This window comes from Melospiza melodia, chromosome 14 (assembly GCF_035770615.1).
Source record: "Melospiza melodia melodia isolate bMelMel2 chromosome 14, bMelMel2.pri, whole genome shotgun sequence".
NCBI classification, from domain to species: Eukaryota; Metazoa; Chordata; class Aves; order Passeriformes; family Passerellidae; genus Melospiza; species Melospiza melodia.
In genome coordinates this window covers 18,852,348-18,868,388 of record NC_086207.1, presented here as the reverse complement: position 1 = coordinate 18,868,388, position 16,041 = coordinate 18,852,348, and the positions used below count along the sequence as shown (strand labels likewise).

Here is a 16,041-nt window from a genome sequence, read left to right as displayed (position 1 = left end):
TTGTCACAAAGGCTGCCAGATTTGGCTCTTCTTGGCATGTCACAGACATCTTTTATGAAAAATCCTTTCCTTAGGATTTTTCCTGCTGAGAAGCTGGGAGGCCTCAGGAACAAAATGCAAACATTGATTATCTGCTGCTGTGGAATGCAACAGGTGCATCTGGGATTGATCCATGTTGGATGTTTGTAATGAATGGCCACTCACAGTCAGCTGGCTTGGACAGAGAACCGAGCCACAAACCTTTGTTATCATTCATTCCTTTCTATTCTTAGCTTAGCCAGCCATCTGATGAAACCTTTTCTTCTATTCTTTTAGTAAAGTTTTAATGTAATATATATCATAAAATAATAAATCAGCCTTCTGAAACGTGGAGTGAGATCCTCATCTCTTCCCCAGTCCAAGAACCCCTGTGAGCACTGTCACATTGGCACACTTTGAGAGGGAATGCACTGCAGATCAGAGCATTTCCCACCATCAGTGTCCCAGCCCTGCTGCCAAGGGCCCAGAAATGAGGAGAAATGAGGAGCAATGCTGGGCTGAGCTGCCTGACCCCCTCCCTTCCCCTGCAGGGCAAGGATGGAGCTGCCTCTGAGTGGATCCAGCCCTGCTCCAAAGCATTCACTGAGCCTGGCGGGAGATTTGGCTTCTGCAGAAGGTTCTTGCTCGTGCTCTTTGCAAGCTGGAGTTGGCTTGGCTCTAGTTCATCTCTCTCAAAAATGCATTGGCAGCTTGCTCAAGTCACCCGTGATGCAGCCCCTGGCCAAGTCAGGGAGAGGCACAGGGGGTGACCCAGCCCTGCATTGCAAACTGGGATAAATCACCCAGCCCTGGAGTTCACATTCTGATCAATGACTCAGCCCTGGGTTTCAAATTGCCAGAACCATGTGACCATTTTCCTGTGCCCTGCTCTTGGTAGCATCCAGGGCCTGGATTCGGTAATTCCAGGGAAAAGGGACAAAGGGACAAAGCCATGGTGGCTCCCCAGGGGCTTTTTCCCTGCTCTCATGTTGGCAAGGGTGCAGTGAGGGGAATTTGGCTTCTGGCTTTCCCTTTGATAAATGAAGGGGTTGTTGCTCTCCTGGGGTTCAGGGATGGGATTGGAAACCCAAACAGGCACAGAAAAGACTTTCCTGTGGTATTGGAGCTGCCAGGAGGAACTTGAGGGACCTTCATTGCCACAAAGCTCAGTTTTGCAGGTGATGGTGTTGCAGAGCAGTTCCTGGAGCTTTGGGAGGTGCTCTGAAAGGCTGCCAGCACCAACCCTTTTGATCAGGGATCTGTTTCACTGTCTGCTAATGGCTTTTGTCTCCTTAAACCAGGGAGGCTGTTCTCTGAGAGAGCAGCTTGAAGCATTTAGGACTCATTAGGCTTCAAAGGAAAGAGGCCTGTACCATAACCAGAGGGGAGGAAACGGAGTGGCAAGAGGATCCCATTAATGGAGAACAAAAATAAACCCCAGACAGGAAGGAAAATTCTATAGGTCTGACTCAGAGCTGCAGACACTGTGGCTTCCAGGAGCTGCACAGGGAAAAACCCTCTGGGCTTGGCTGCTGCCACACTGGAGCTGGGCACCCTGGACAGTGGGACAAGGGATGTCCTGCAGTGTTTGCCAGGGATTCTGTCCAGCCCAGGCTTGCACAGCAGCAAACAGAGGGGTGTGATTTGCGTGGGGGATACTGCTCATCACTGGTGAGAGACCAGGGGGATGCAGTTTGCTGGAGCTGTTTCCTCTTGTCTCTCCTGGAATGTCCTTGCGCTTGAACTGTGCCTGATTCTGATGAGGTATTTAATCTGTGTGTGGGCTTTTCTTGGCTATGGTGCTTTTGGGAACAAGAAGGGGTGCAGGGAAGAGGTCCTGACAGAGTGATCCCAAAGGGTGCAGAGCTGACCTCGTGTCCCTGTCTGCTCTGGTGTTTCAGGGAAGATTCTCTTCCGCCGGAGCCACATCCGCGACGTGGCGGTGAAACGGCTGATCCCCATCGATGAGTACTGCAAGGTAAGGGCATCCAGATCACGGGGTCACACAGAGAATCACACAGGATCACACACAGAATCACACAGGATCACACACAGAATCACACAGTATCACACAGGATCACACACAGAATCACACAGAGAATCACACAGGATCACACACAGAATCACACAGGATCACACAGAGAATCACACAGAGAATCACACAGGATCACACACAGAATCACACAGGATCACACACAGAATCACACAGAATCACAGAGAATCACACACAGAATCACACACAGAATCACACAGAGAATCACACAGAATCACACACAGAATCACACAGGATCACACAGAGAATCACACAGGATCACACAGGATCGCTCACAGAATCACACAGGATCACACACAGAATCACACAGAATCACACAGGATCACTCACAGAATCACACAGGATCACACACAGAATCACACAGGATCACACACAGAATCACACAGAGAATCACACAGGATCACACAGAGAATCACACAGGATCACACACAGAATCACACAGAATTCACAGAATCACTGGGTTGGAAGAGACCTTCAAGATCATCCAGTCCAACCCAGCCCCAGCACCTCACCCAAACCCTGGCACCCAGTGCCACATCCAGGCTTTGTTAAACACACCCAGGGATGGTGGCTCCACCACCTCCCTGGGCAGAACATTCCAGAACTTTATCACTCTTTCTGTAAAAAACTTTTTCCTGATATCCACCCCTTGGTGCAGCTTGCACCTTCCTGCTGGGCTCTGCCTGCCTCCCGTCCCTTCTCCAGCTGCAGAGCAGGGCCAGCTCTGGAAGGGCTGGGCAGGACCTGGCTGTGTCCATCACCACAGGTCTGCACTGAAATGGCTCCATGCAGGACTTGGTTTGAAGCTCCTCAGAGCCTTTCCTTTCCCATCTTTTGGGAAAACTCCTCCTGTTTGATGTGGCAGACAGCACTTGAGGCTGTGGGATGGTGGGGTGGCTCCAAACTGGGATGCAGGCTCCAGTTACTGGTTACAAAACCAGGGTAAGATGAGTTGTACCTCAGAAATTTATTGGAACAGAGAGAAGGCTGAGACAATTTGCTCCATACCCTTGAAGGATATAAAACTGGGCTGAAGTGTAAGGGAAATTATGATTTTTAGGGCAGATTTTTTTTGGCAGGGGAAACAAAATTCTAAAGTCCACGACGAGCTATTTTCACACAAATCCAGTGTGTCACATCTCATCATGTCAAAAACATGCTTTGGTGCTTGCAGCAGCCATGGTAGGGCTGGCACCTCCAAAATCCAGTCTGAATGCTCTTGGAAATTTATGCCAAGACTGTAAAACCCACGGGAGAAATGGGGAAATGGTAAAATCCCCATGGCATCCCTGAGGTGAGGGAGGTGTGGCAGTGCCTGTGTGTGGTGGGGGAGGCTCTGGGGTTTGGGGCTCAGCCAGGGAGGAATAACAACCCCAGGTGTGACGGTGTTCACAGGGGTCTTATGTTGAAGGAAGAGATGAGCATCTGACTCCATGTTTCAGAAGGCTTGATTTATTATTTTATGATATATATTACTATATATATTAATTTTATATTTATTAATATAAAAATTTTATTAATATAAGTTATTTCTATTTAATAATATAAATTATTTATATTTATTAATATTATTATATTAAAACTATACTAAAAGAATAGAAGAAAAGGCTTCATCTCAGAATGAAACCTTTGCTAAGAATAGCAAAGAATGATAACAAAGGTTTGTGGCTCGGACAGAGAGAGAGCCAGCTGACTGTGATTGGCCATTAATTAGAAACAACCACATGAGACCAATCCCAGATGCACCTGTTGCATTCCACAGCAGCAGATAACCATTGTTTGCATTTTGTCCCTGAGGCCTCTCAGCTTCTCAGGAGGAAAAAACCCTAAGGAAGGATTTTCCATAAAAGATGTCTGTGACACCCAGGGATGGAGATGGGTTGGGAAATGCATCCTGACAGCTTTGCAGAGGGGCTGCAGATGAGAATCACTGCAGGCCAGGAGAGCAGAGGAGTGCTGGAGGTGTGGTGCAAGGTGTGCTCTGAGCTGTCCTGGGGCAGCTGGTGGTGCTTGGCCACTGAGCTGTGTCACTGCACAGACAGACACAGCCACAAATCCCATTTTGGGCAAGAAAACGTCCCTCAGTGATGAAATGCTGCAGCTGCCTCTTGCAGAGCAATGCCATTAGTGGCATCAAATATAATGAAGCCATTTTCCTTAACAAGAGGAGGGTAATGGTTGACGTTCTGTGACCCACTTAGGGAGCTGTGCTTTAATGCATCACCCAGCAGTGCCCAGCTCTCCCCTGGCCTTGAGCTGCTGCTGCTTACCCGGAAAGCAGCTGGGCTGAGCTGGCTCTGGGGCTGGGCAGAGATGGGAAATGAGCTGGGGGTTAGCAGGAGGAAGCTGAGAGAGGAAGGTTTTCTTTATTGCCATCGTCTCCTCTGGGGGAAGCTGGGTGTTTTCGTTCTCTGGGAGAGCCCTGCAAAGAGGATGGGTGAGATTTGGGGTGGAAGTAGGGAAGAGGAGCAGGGAGGGAAGCACTGCTTTCACAGGGCTCTATTCCAGCTCCTTGTACTGGAAAACGTGGCAATTTAAGGTAAAGTGCAGGAAAAGCAGTGAAGGAATCAGAGCAAACTGGTAGGAGCAATGAGTTGCTAAATGAGACTTGGGACAGCCATGGATTGGCAAGGAGAGGGAGCAGAGGCCTGAAATGTCTTCCCATTGCTCCAGTTTATTCTCTTTGGTCCTTCTCGCGGTGTGGGATCTGCCTTCCTCCTGTCTGAGGGATTTGGGGAAAGTTTCAGAGGGGGTTGATGGAGGAGTGGTGATGCTCTACCCCAAAGAGACTGGGTGGCCCACTGAGAATGCTGCTGCCCTGAGAAAGACAAGAAAATCTTTTTTCACTGCCTGCAGAATGGATTTTAACCCAACAAGGATCCTCTATCTTTGGTCCTTTCCCCTCAGGCCTGCAGGAAGGGTGGGAAAGGTGACTTTGCTGTGGCTCCAGCACCAGAGCTGTGCCCTGCTTTGGGTGGCAGGGCCAGAGGTGGGACAGACAGACACCAGGCAGGGCCAGAGGTGGGACAGACAGGCACCAGGCTGTTTGTGCCTCTGTTTCTGTGGCCAGCAGGACAGCTGTGGCCTGCTTGGCTCAGCAGAGCCAGCTCTAGGTGGGCTTCCTTCCAAACGTGCTGGAAATGAGCTGTGGGCCCTTTGTCTCCTCCTTCCAGCCCAGGGTGTTCTCTGGGATCGTCCCCTCCTTCCAGAAGGCACAGAGCCTTCTCCAGGCCACAAAACCCAGGGATTTTGGCAAGGGGAAATCACTCAGATCATGGGATGCTGGAGCTGGGGAGTGGTACCACATGGGAATGGCATGCACACAAAACCTGATATTTGAATAGCCCTTCCCTGGGCCCAGCAGCCATGGAAGGAGTGGTTTTCTCTGTGCTGTGTCTCACATGATGCTGTTCAGTCTGGCCCATGATTAGTGGGCTGACAGGCTGCTGTGCTGGCACTGAGGCACTGCTGCTCGTGGCTGGAAGGGCTTTGGGCCAGCCCTTGGGCAGTGAGGAGCCACATCTGATCTCTGTGGTCACCCCAGGGCTCTGCTGCTGTGCTTTTGTGTGCAGGACAGAAATGAGGGGAGGTTTGCTGTGCCCACGCTGCTGTCACGGGACTGCAAACAGAGGGGAGGGGGAATTGTGCAGAAATCTGGTTATAAATCTGCTCCAGCTCAGGCTGCAGCTCTGCTCCCTGATCTGAAATACTCCCTTTTCCCACTGCCCTCCCAGCCAGGCACTCTCACCCTGCAGTCCCACTGTTGAAGCTTTTTTGCAAAGATGCCTTGAAGGGAAAGAAGCAGAGGGAATTTTACATTTCCTGCAGCACGGCAGCCTCCAGCCCTGGTGCCTGTGCTCTTGCCTCTTCCTTCTCTCCCTGCCCCTTCCCAAGTTCCCATTGCCCAAAGGAGCATTTTTAGGCTGTGCTGAGGTGGCACTGAGAGCCTCCCACGTGTGAAGTGCCCAGCCTTTCCCAGGGATGGGAAATGGAACTGGGAGGCTGCACGGGCACCCTGGGGCTCCCAGCCTCTGGCACAACATCTGCCCCAAAGGTGGAGCTGGCTAAGCAGGGCCTGGGCAGTCTGTGCTTATTCTCCTTTAGTCTAACTGCAGCTGGGTGGGGTGCTGGCTGGGAGAGGGGCTCTCTGGGTCTGGTGCTGGGAACCCCTTGGGTGCCACTGGTGTCCTCCCAGGGCTCCTGGCACAGTGTGGATGCTGCTATCAGCAGTGTGTGTGTGTGTGTGTTCGCTCCCCAGGCTCTGATCCAGCTGCCCCCCTACATCTCCCAGTGTGAGGAGGTGCTGCAGTTCTTCGAGACACGGCCCGACGACCTGAGCCCCCCCAAAGAGTGAGTGGGTGGGTGTGCCTCTGCTGGGGGGGACAAACTGGGAGGGAGGGAGACACACTGGGATGGTGAGACATGAACTGGGATGGTGGGGAGAGACTGGGATGGTGAGACACAAACTGGGAGGGTGGGGAGAGATGAACTTTGATGGTGGTGAGACACAAACTGGGATGGTGAAAGACAAACTGGGATGGTGAGAGACAGACTGGGATGTGATGAGACAAACTGGGATGGTGGTGAGGCACAAACTGGGATGGTGGGGACACAAACTGGGTTGTGATGAGACACAAAGTGCCTTGGGCTTGCTGATCCCCAGCACTCTGGTGTTCGTGAGCAATTCCCTTGCGAGTCACAGGTCTGGGATTTGGACACTTTGGTCCCACTCTGCAGCTCAGTGTGGACACTTTTCTCCAGTGGGGAAGTGGAAACACTTCTCTGTACCCCTTGAAGTGTTGTTGGTCTCTTCCTGAGCCTCTTTCTCCTTGCAAATAGCACTCAGGAGCATGATCAGCCTGGAGAGCCTCACTTCACACACTTGCACCAACTCTGCCTCGTTGGAAGGGCATTTCCCTCCCCAAATCCGTGAGCCCCATCCATAAGAACACTCCAGAGCCTCTCCATGCAAACCCAGGGAGGTTTGCAGGGAACCTTACACAACTCAGTGTGGTTCTGAGTCTTGTGACTGTGAGCTGCTCTGGCCAGGAGCCACCCATCCATCTCCTGCTGATCACGAGCAGCAGGAATCTGAGCAGCCTCCTCCGTGTGCTGCTCTCCCTTCCCTGCTGCCTGTGACGGGGCTCTGAGCACTGCAGGAGCCTGACTGACTGTCAGGGGAGAGGCAATAAATTGATTTGACACCACTCTCTATTGGCAGGCTGTGGAGGTAGATAAAGGGATTTTGTTTTTCCCCCCTGAGCAGCAGCTGAGCCTGTCAGGTCTCCAGCTCAGTGCTGTGCTTGTGTGTTCTACATCTTCTCCCTGGGTTTTTGATTATTTTATTCCCTCTCTTAATTCCCCCTTCCCCCATCCCTGCTTTCCTCCTTTGGCTCCTGTTTCTATTGCCTTGGCCTGTCATCATTTCTCCTGCAGCTCGTGGTCACTGATGAGATTGGTCTGAGAGCCCCAGAGCCCATTAACTAATTGCTCGCTGTCTCTGATGCTCTCATCTGTCCTGCCCAGCTATTGCTCACCACTTAACCTGCTGCTCCAGGGGTCATCATCCCTCAGGGAAGGTCATTCCTTTGGGAATGTCATCTCTAAGGAAAGGTCATCTCTCAGGGAAGATCATCTCTCAGGGGCAAGCAAGGGACACCAGGACAAGATGCGCTTGCAAGGACATCAGAGGGAGGGTGTCATAGGGTGAGGCTGTTTTGGGATGTCTCTGCAGGGATGTTTGAGCCTGCATGAGGAGGAGGAGCTGCTCTGCAGTAGGAGTCAGGTCTTGGACCCACCTGCAGTGTGGGACCTTCAGCCACAGGGGATGGAAGGGCAGCTTCAGCCTTGTACCCTCTCTCCTCACCTTTATTTCGTTTTTCAGGCTCAGCCAGAAATGAGGCAGGGTGGGCACTGTGGCCAGAGCATTCAGGTGTCTGGGGACACCTTTGGGGCAGCCCTGGGAGCTGCTGTGCTGCAGAGAGCTCCCAGCCCTCTGTCCTTGCAGCCCTCAGTGCCAGTCCCCTGTCACCTCCCTGCTTTGGGTGTGAGACACAAGGCACTGCCTGGAGCCCAATCCTAAACATGTTTTTGTGGTGGGACAGTCCACAGGGGCCTGGGTGCAGAATTCTGTGAGTTTGTGACACAGTTTTGAGCCCTGCAGGGTGAGCAGTTGATGCTGAATCCAGTGGTGGTCGTGTTGCCTGCCCCTCTCCATTGGGAATGTGCTGCTTCCCTGCCTGTCCCTCTCCATAGGGAATGCACTCCTTCCTTTTCTCCCCCTCTCCAGGAGGAGATCCAAGCTTGCAGCCCACAGAGGGACCCCGTGGGTGCCCCTTGTCCCTTTGCCTCCAGCAGCCAAGCCCTGCAGCATCTCAAGGACATCCCCGTTGTGTCCCCCATCCCATTCCAAATGCCAGAGGAGTATTTATTAGCTGCAATTCAAAATGCTAATGAATCCAAGTCCTTGGCTGTGTCCTCTGGAGGGGCCGGGAGCCCATTCCCAAGGCCTGGAGTGCTGCCAGCTCAGCACTAAGGAGATGGGAGCTGTGATAGACGGCTGGGCTGGATCAGACGTGATGGCGTGTCTGGGGCTGGCCCGGATGTCATCCCTCATCCAGCACAGAAACATTCTGCTCTGCGAGGCTGAAAGGGAGCCAGGCCCTGAAATGAGTGGGGAAAAGGGGAAAAAAAAAGGAAAAAAATAAAAGGATAATATTTTTATGCTGAGTGGGTGAAAGGTGGGGATGAGGGAGGGGAAAAGGACCAGTCAGCCACTCTCATGGAACCCTCCTGCTCCCTGTCCCTTCCCTGGGCATCCCTGGCTGGCACCTCTGCTCACCCCAGCCCACGAGGGTGGCAGCTGGTGGCAGAGGAGGGGATGTGCCTGTGAGTGCTGTTGGATTCACCCTGTGCTTGTCCTTTCTGGGGGCAGGTAAGGCATCACCCAACTCACTGCACCCCAGGGTGTCACACCCTGCCAGGGCCACAGCTGGCTGCAGCCCTTGGAGCTCTGCTGAAATGCAGCCCTTGGAATTCTGGTTCAACTGAAGTTCATGGAGTTCTGATTTAACTGCAGTTTGTGGAATTCTGATTCAACTGTGAGCAATGGAATCCTGGTTTAACTGCAGTCCTCGGAATTCTGGTTTTAACTGCAGTTTGTGAAATTCTGATTTAGCTGCAGCTCTTGGAGCTCTGCTTTAACTACAGTTCATGGAGCTCTGGTTTAACTGTAAGTCATGGAATTCTGATTTAACTGTGGTTTGTGGAACTTTGGTTTAACTGCAAGTCATGGAATTCTGCTTTAACTGCAGTTTGTGGAGCTCTGATTTAATTGCAGTTTGTGGAGCTTTGGTTTAACTGCAGTTCATGGAAACCTGGTTTAACTGCAGTTCATGGAAACCTGGTTTAACTGCAGTTTGTGGAATTCTGGTTTAACTGCAGTTTGTGGAATTCTAGTTTAACTGCAGTTCATGGAATCCTGGTTTAACTGCCGTTTGTGGAATTCTGATTTAACTGCAGCTCTTGGAGCTCTGGTTTAACTGCAATTCTTGGAGCTCTGATTTGACTGTAAGTCATGGAATTCTGGTTTAACTGCAGTCCTTGGAATTCGGATTTAACTGCAGTTTGTGGAGCTCTGGTTTAACTGCAGTTCATGGAATCCTGGTTTAACTGCAGTTTGTGGAGCTCTGGTTTAACTGCAGTTCATGGAGCTCTGCTTTAACTGCAAAGGGTGAACTGAGTCCTTGGTTCTGGCAGTGTTTGGGAATGGAAAGAGGAGCTTGGACAGCCCCAGCCTTTCTCTCCAGGCCCCTGTGGTGTTGTTTTCCCCAGAGCTGGGGCTCTCCCTGGGCTCAGCCAGGGCTCTCCTGCTTCTCCTGCTCCCTGCAGCAGCTCTGTGCTGAACATCACGAGCAGTGCTCAGCCCTTCCAACCTCCCCCTGCTCTCCAAGGGAGAGGAAAAGGCTCAAGCTCTGAGTTTATTCCTCCTCCTCACACCACTGCTCCCAGCTGGGCAGGATGTCACAGCCAGGAGGGGAGTGAGACAGGAATCTCAGCATTTGGGGGTGGAAGATTGAGGTGAAGCTCTCATCCATCCCCTCTTTTCCCCAAATTTTCCTGTGTCCTGGAGAGACCACATCAAACAGGAGAGCAGGGGGAGGTGGCAGGGTTTCTACTGGCAGTGGCAATTGGTGGCTCTTGTGATGTGGATCCCTGACTGGGATTACCCCAGTGCTTCCAACTCACGGGGCTGCCCAGTGAGGGGCAGAAAGAGGCTGAATCCAGAGGAATTTGTGAAGAGCAGTGAAGGAAAGGAGGAGAGGAGAAATGCTTATGGAAAAAGAAACCTCTGGAAAGTCAGCAATCTGGGGGATGTGGGATTTTTCTCCTCGGTGCTGGATGGAAGCCCTGCAGCTTCAAAGAGCAGAAGTCATCAAATTCCTGCTCCCCACGTCTCTCAGCAGGTCTGAGCAGCACAGGATGCTGAGCTGGGAGGTGCTGTGTGCCCCCTCAGCTCCCCCAGCCCTTTGCTGCTTTTAACCACAGCAGAGGTGCTGGAAAAGGCTGGGGAGGTCTGAGGGGTGGGCACGGAGCCACTGCTGAGTCAGGGCATTCAGCTGCTCCCTCTCCAGCTCAATTTCAGCTCTGGGACATCAGGGAGCCCAGGTTAACTCTGCAGAGAAGCAAGGCCCTAATAGTTATTGATATTATTAATATTAATGACTAACTGGTTATTTTACTCTTACCAGGCAGTTATTTATTCACTGCCCACAGTTACAAGTGGTTAACTCTGTAAAGAAGCAAGGCCCTAATAATCATTAATAAATTATTAACATTAATGACTAACTAGTTATTGGTATTACCAAGCAGTTATTTGTTCACTGCCCACATTTACAAGTGGTTAACTCTGTAAAGAAGCAAGGCCCTAATAATCATTAATAAATTATTAATATTAATGACTAACTAGTTATTGGTATTACCAAGCAGTTATTTGTTCACTGCCCACAGTTACAAGTAGTTAACTCTGTAAAGAAGCAAGGCCCTAATAATCATTAATAAATTATTAATATTAATGACTAACTAGTTATTAGTATTACCAAGCAGTTATTTATTCACTGCCCACAATTACAAGTGGTTAACTCTGTAGAGAAGCAAGGCTCTAATAGTTATTAATAAATTATTAATATTAATGACTAACTAGTTATTAATATTACCAAGCAGTTATTTATTCACTGCCCACAGTTACGAGTAGGGTGTGGTGGGAAGGGGCTGTTGTGATGTTCCCACCCTGGCCATGAGAAACCTCTTCAATTAAAAGCGTTTTTCTCTGGGGTTTCTGGTGAGCTGAGCAGCCCATCGTGTATAAAACACTTATAAAAGTTGTTGCTTTGATGGAGGGGATGGAGGGGCTGCAGGAAGCCACTCCAGGAGCTTTTGCTGGTGGAGCAGAGATCCGTGAGCTGGTGGATGTTGGTTTGGATAAGGATTCTTGCTGGTTTGTGGCTTTGGGGTCGTGTCCTGCTCTGCAGACAGATCCCAGCTTGTACACAGAGTTGTTTGTTTTGCATTTCTGCTGATCCCCACCAGGAGCTCAGGCTGGATCCCAGCTCCAGAGCAGCCTCCTCCCCTTTCTGTGAGAGCTGCCTGTGCTGGCTGACAGCAGGCAGAAATAGCAATTTCTGCAGAGCCCTGCAGAGTGCCAGCTCCTGGGCAGGCTCTGGCTTTCCTGAGCCCCAGGGCTCAGCTTGGCCAGCCCTGCAGTGGCCCTGCAGTGTGGGGACAGGAGCTCCTTTCAGGGCTGCTGGAGCATTTGCTAAACATCACTTCTCCCCAACAAGGGCTCTCTTGTCCCCTGCTCCTTGCCTCCATAAATCTTGCAAACATCTCCAAGCTGGCTGGATGCTCAGGAGATGAAGCCCCTCCTGACAGCTATTTTGGTGGCATTACTGTGTTACAGCACGACTTTTTTTACAAGAGAGGTTTGGTTTGTATTTTTTTATGTGAGGGAGATGTTTTCTTGGAATGCTGACCTCAGATCCGTCCTGTTTGATGTGGCTCCTGTGTGGGTTTGCAGCAGCTGCAGTTGTTTTCCTCCTGTTGGGTTTCCAGTCCTTCACCTATTCCACCAGCAGGGCCAGTGCTGAGGTCCCCAAAGCCAATTTGGGGAAACTTTTCTGCTGTGAGTCCCACTGCAGGGTGGGTTTTTCTGGGTGACAACCTCAGGGCCGCCTCCCTGCACCTCTGGGACCTGCCTGGCCCAGCAGCCACCAAATGTGCCTCAGGAAAAACTTTATAAACTCAAGCCAGCTTGTAACAACTCTTCTTTAGACCTGGCTTTAGAATTAATGGCTTTTAGTTAACATTTCTTGCCTGAATTATGACCCTGTAAGTCCATGAAGAATTTCAGTGTCCCCAGCATCCTGCAGTGAGTAGTTTAGCAGTTGTCTTACAGGTTGTTGAAAAGCAACCTCTTTGTACTTGCTTTTAATTTATTTTTAAAGTCTGCTCACTTTGCTCAACCTCTGTGCTCCCCCTCTCACTCCTTCCCACCCCTGGATCCTCAGGGATGCTGCCTAGAGAAGATGCTTGAGAAACCTGACTCTCTTTTCCTAAAAAAACACGTGGCATGTGGAGATTATTGAATGTGCAAAGAGTTCTCCATGTGTCAGAGTTTCCTTTCAGGGCATTGTGAGGTTCTTGAAGGACACTGAGCTGATCCCACTGAGCCTGTGGTGTTGGCCCAGAGCTTTAAGTGAGGGTCCAGGCACACAGCAACCTTTGCCTTCAGCGCTCTGGGAAGCAGCTGGAGAAGCATTCCTGGCCTTTTTCCACCTCTGTGGGGCTGCTTGGTGTCCCCCTGTCCCAGCTGGGCATTGGTGCTTTGTAACTGTGCTGTGGCTGCTGGGGGCTGGAGCTAAATGGGATTTACAGTGCAAGGCAGAGAGGTTTTTCCTCCCCTTCTGCTGGAGCCATGAGTTTCCATGGAGTTGTGCACATGAGCTCTGCTCTTCCCTTCTCTGCTCCATGGGGATCTGAGGAGGAGGAGGAGGAGATGCTGCCAGGAGTTTATTGCTGTTTCCTGTCTTGTCTGAGCTCCTGTCCCCTCTGAGGTGCTTGGGCCAGGCTGCTGCTCCCCAGACCTGCAGCTCTTTGTGTCCCTGCCAGGAACGTCCCAGCAGCAAAGTGGAATTGCAGCTCCTTCCTTGCCCCCTCGCTCCGAGGGAGCAGCCAGGGGATGAGTTACAGTGATGGCTTTAGCAGAAGGCAGGGCAGGAACTCCAGTTATTCCCATCCCCACCTGCTGGTCTCCAGCCTGCCTTGCTTTGCCTCCCTTCCCTGGGGCACCTCTGAACTGGGACAGTTTTAATGGGGATTATTAATTAACTCTGATTTAGCTCTGCAATGAGAAAATGCTCTGTCCCAGATTCCCCTGTGGGTCTCTGCGCCTGGGACGTGGTGCTCAGGTCTCTGCACAGTCTGTGGTCTCTGAGCTCCACAGGCTCCAGTTTCTGTAGCAATGTCCTGCTTGTTTCCACTCCATCTTGGCTGCATTTTATTTTATATTTTATTTTCTATTTTTGATTTTATTTATTTTATTTTATTTTTTATTATTTTTATTTTTTATTTTTATTTTTATTATTTTATTTTGTATTCTATATTTTATTATTTTATTTTTATTTTATTATTGTTTATTTTTATTTTTATTTTTATTTTTATTTTTATTTTTATTTTTATTTTTATTTTTATTTTTATTTTTATTTTTATTTTTATTTTATTGACACTCCCATGGATGAGTGCCCAAGGGGGTACCAAGTGCCTCGGTGGAAGTTGCAAGGCCAGGCCAGCAGCCAAGCTCAGCCTGGGAAGGACAAAACATTAAATTATGAAATGAAAGCAGGGGGCAGGGGCTGTTTGCAGGTGGGTGATGCCCATGGAGACAGTGGCTGGGTGAGGAGGGTCAGTGGCCCCACCAGAGCCAGCCCTGTGTGCACTCCTGGGTGGGTTTGTCACTCAGCCAGCACCCCAACTGTCCCCTCACTCTGCTGACACTCTTCTTCTCTTTTTCAGGGAGCCCATTGGGAAGAAGAGGTCTGGTAAGGACTCCTTTCCTCTCTGCTGCTTACACCAACTCCCGCTCCCACCCACAGGCCAGCTGTCCTGCTGTGGGGCTCCCAGCCCCATGGCCCTCATCCCATATCCCTGAGGCTCTGTGGGGCTCCCCAGGATGGGTCAGATGCCCACAGCCCCCAGCACTGCCCTGGAGGTGCTGTGAGCTCTGCTGGACCCCCAGTTCATCCCCTCCCTGCCTCATGCCTTGTCTCCCCTCCTTTTGTTCCTCATCAGGGATTATCCAGAGAACGGCCTCTTTCCTGCACAGAGGTACTAACAGCTGCTCCTGCCCTGCTCTGCTCTGCCTTTCTCGGGGGACACTGCTCAGCTGGGGGGGCAGGAGGCTTGTCACCCTTGCCAGCAGCTGTCACATCCCCTGTGCCTTTCTGTGGTGGCTGGTGGACACGGGGGTGGTGGCACAGGGGCTGGGCTTGGCTCTTGGTGCAGCTCCACGGGCAGGGGATGTGCCCCAGGTCCTGCTGAACGTCTGCAGGGCTGGGGATGGAATATTTCAGGGGTTCAGGGTTCAGTCTGAGCTGCCTGGGGGGCAGTGTGGGGCTGGAGGTCTCCTGGTGCAGCTGGATGTTCTCCTTCACCATGGCACCAGCTGGGAGCCCTGGGAAGGTGGTGGGGTCTGGGATGCTCTGCCCTTGCTCCTCAGGAGAGGGGGACATCTCTGAAAAACCCCCTGGTTGGGGTTTAGGGTTATTGAGCTTCCCAGAAAGAGCAGGAGACAGGAGTGGAAGGGCCTTTGGTCTGTGGGTTAAGGAGGGATCTTTCAGCTCTGGAGCTGCAGAAGGTATAAAAATGATGTGAGGTTCTTTGGGAAGGAAGGTCTGAGCTTTGGCTGCATGGAGATCCTGCTGAAATCAGTGCTGGGAAGGATTTTGGGCAGAGAGCTGGCACTGCCATCCCCTGTGTGAGCAAACCCCCTTGTGGGTGAGTGGTTCCTCTTGCAGGAGGCAGGAGAGGCACAGGAGGACTCAAAGACTCCATTCCCTTTCCAGTGGAGCTGCAGCTCACCCCTCCTCCAGGGGCTGATGTTTTCACTGAGGTTGGTGGTAGGATGTGGTGGTGTTCGCAGAGGTCCCAGGATGAGGGAAGAGGTGGGAATCTTGACTCCATGTTTCAGAAGGCTGATTTATTATTTTATGATATATATTATATTAAAAGAAAATTATATATTAAAGTATACTAAAAGAACAGAAGAAAGGATTTCATCAGATTTGCTAGCAGGGAATAGCAAGGAATGATAATAAAATCTTGTGATTGACCAGAGAGTCCAAGACAGCTGGACTGTGATTGGCCATTAATTAGAAACAACCACATGAGCCAATCCCAGATGCACCTGTTGCATTCCACAGCAGCAGATAATCAATGTTTGCATTTTGTTCCTGAGGCCTCTCAGCTTCTCAGGAGAAAAATCCTAACAAAAGGATTTTTCATAAAATACACCTGTGACAGTAGGATGCAGGTGGGAAGCTCTGGTATTGTTAGGGCTGCTGGTTTTGATCTGTTCTCATGACCTGACTGCTCTCCTGTGGGGCTCACAGGGATTTAACCTGTTCAAACCTTTGACAGCATTTTGTGCTCAATCTCTGACTGCTCCCTGTCCAAGCAGGACATTGGGATGGGCATTTGCCAGCACAGCCTGGCTCTGTTCTGAAGTGCTGGGGACAAGAGAAGGGGAGGCCTCTCTTGGAGAGGAAAAAAATTTCTGCTGCATAACTCAGTTCAACGAGGGCAAAATTCAATTTAAGGACGCTGCCTGTTAGAGAAGCAGGAGTTCTCCAGTGAGAAGGAAGAGTTTGGATAACATCCAAGCTCTGGCAGGGCAGGATGTGCTGTTCTGCCCTGGC

At 50.8% G+C, this 16,041-nt stretch overlaps 1 protein-coding gene across 3 annotated transcripts in view; it reads left to right on the top strand.

The window, feature by feature from the left end:
• Positions 1 to 16,041, top strand: part of SH3PXD2B (SH3 and PX domains 2B) — a 61,990-nt gene that overhangs the window by 30,046 nt on the left and 15,903 nt on the right. For 2 of the 3 annotated variants that reach the window (XM_063169052.1, XM_063169051.1), the window contains exons 4-6: positions 1,920 to 1,996; positions 6,330 to 6,421; positions 14,141 to 14,166. In XM_063169052.1, coding sequence (XP_063025122.1) covers positions 1,920 to 1,996; positions 6,330 to 6,421; positions 14,141 to 14,166 — 195 coding nt within the window. Of the gene's footprint in view, positions 1 to 1,919; positions 1,997 to 6,329; positions 6,422 to 14,140; positions 14,167 to 14,416; positions 14,453 to 16,041 lie in introns of all 3 variants that reach the window. The other variant, XM_063169050.1, reaches the window with a different exon arrangement.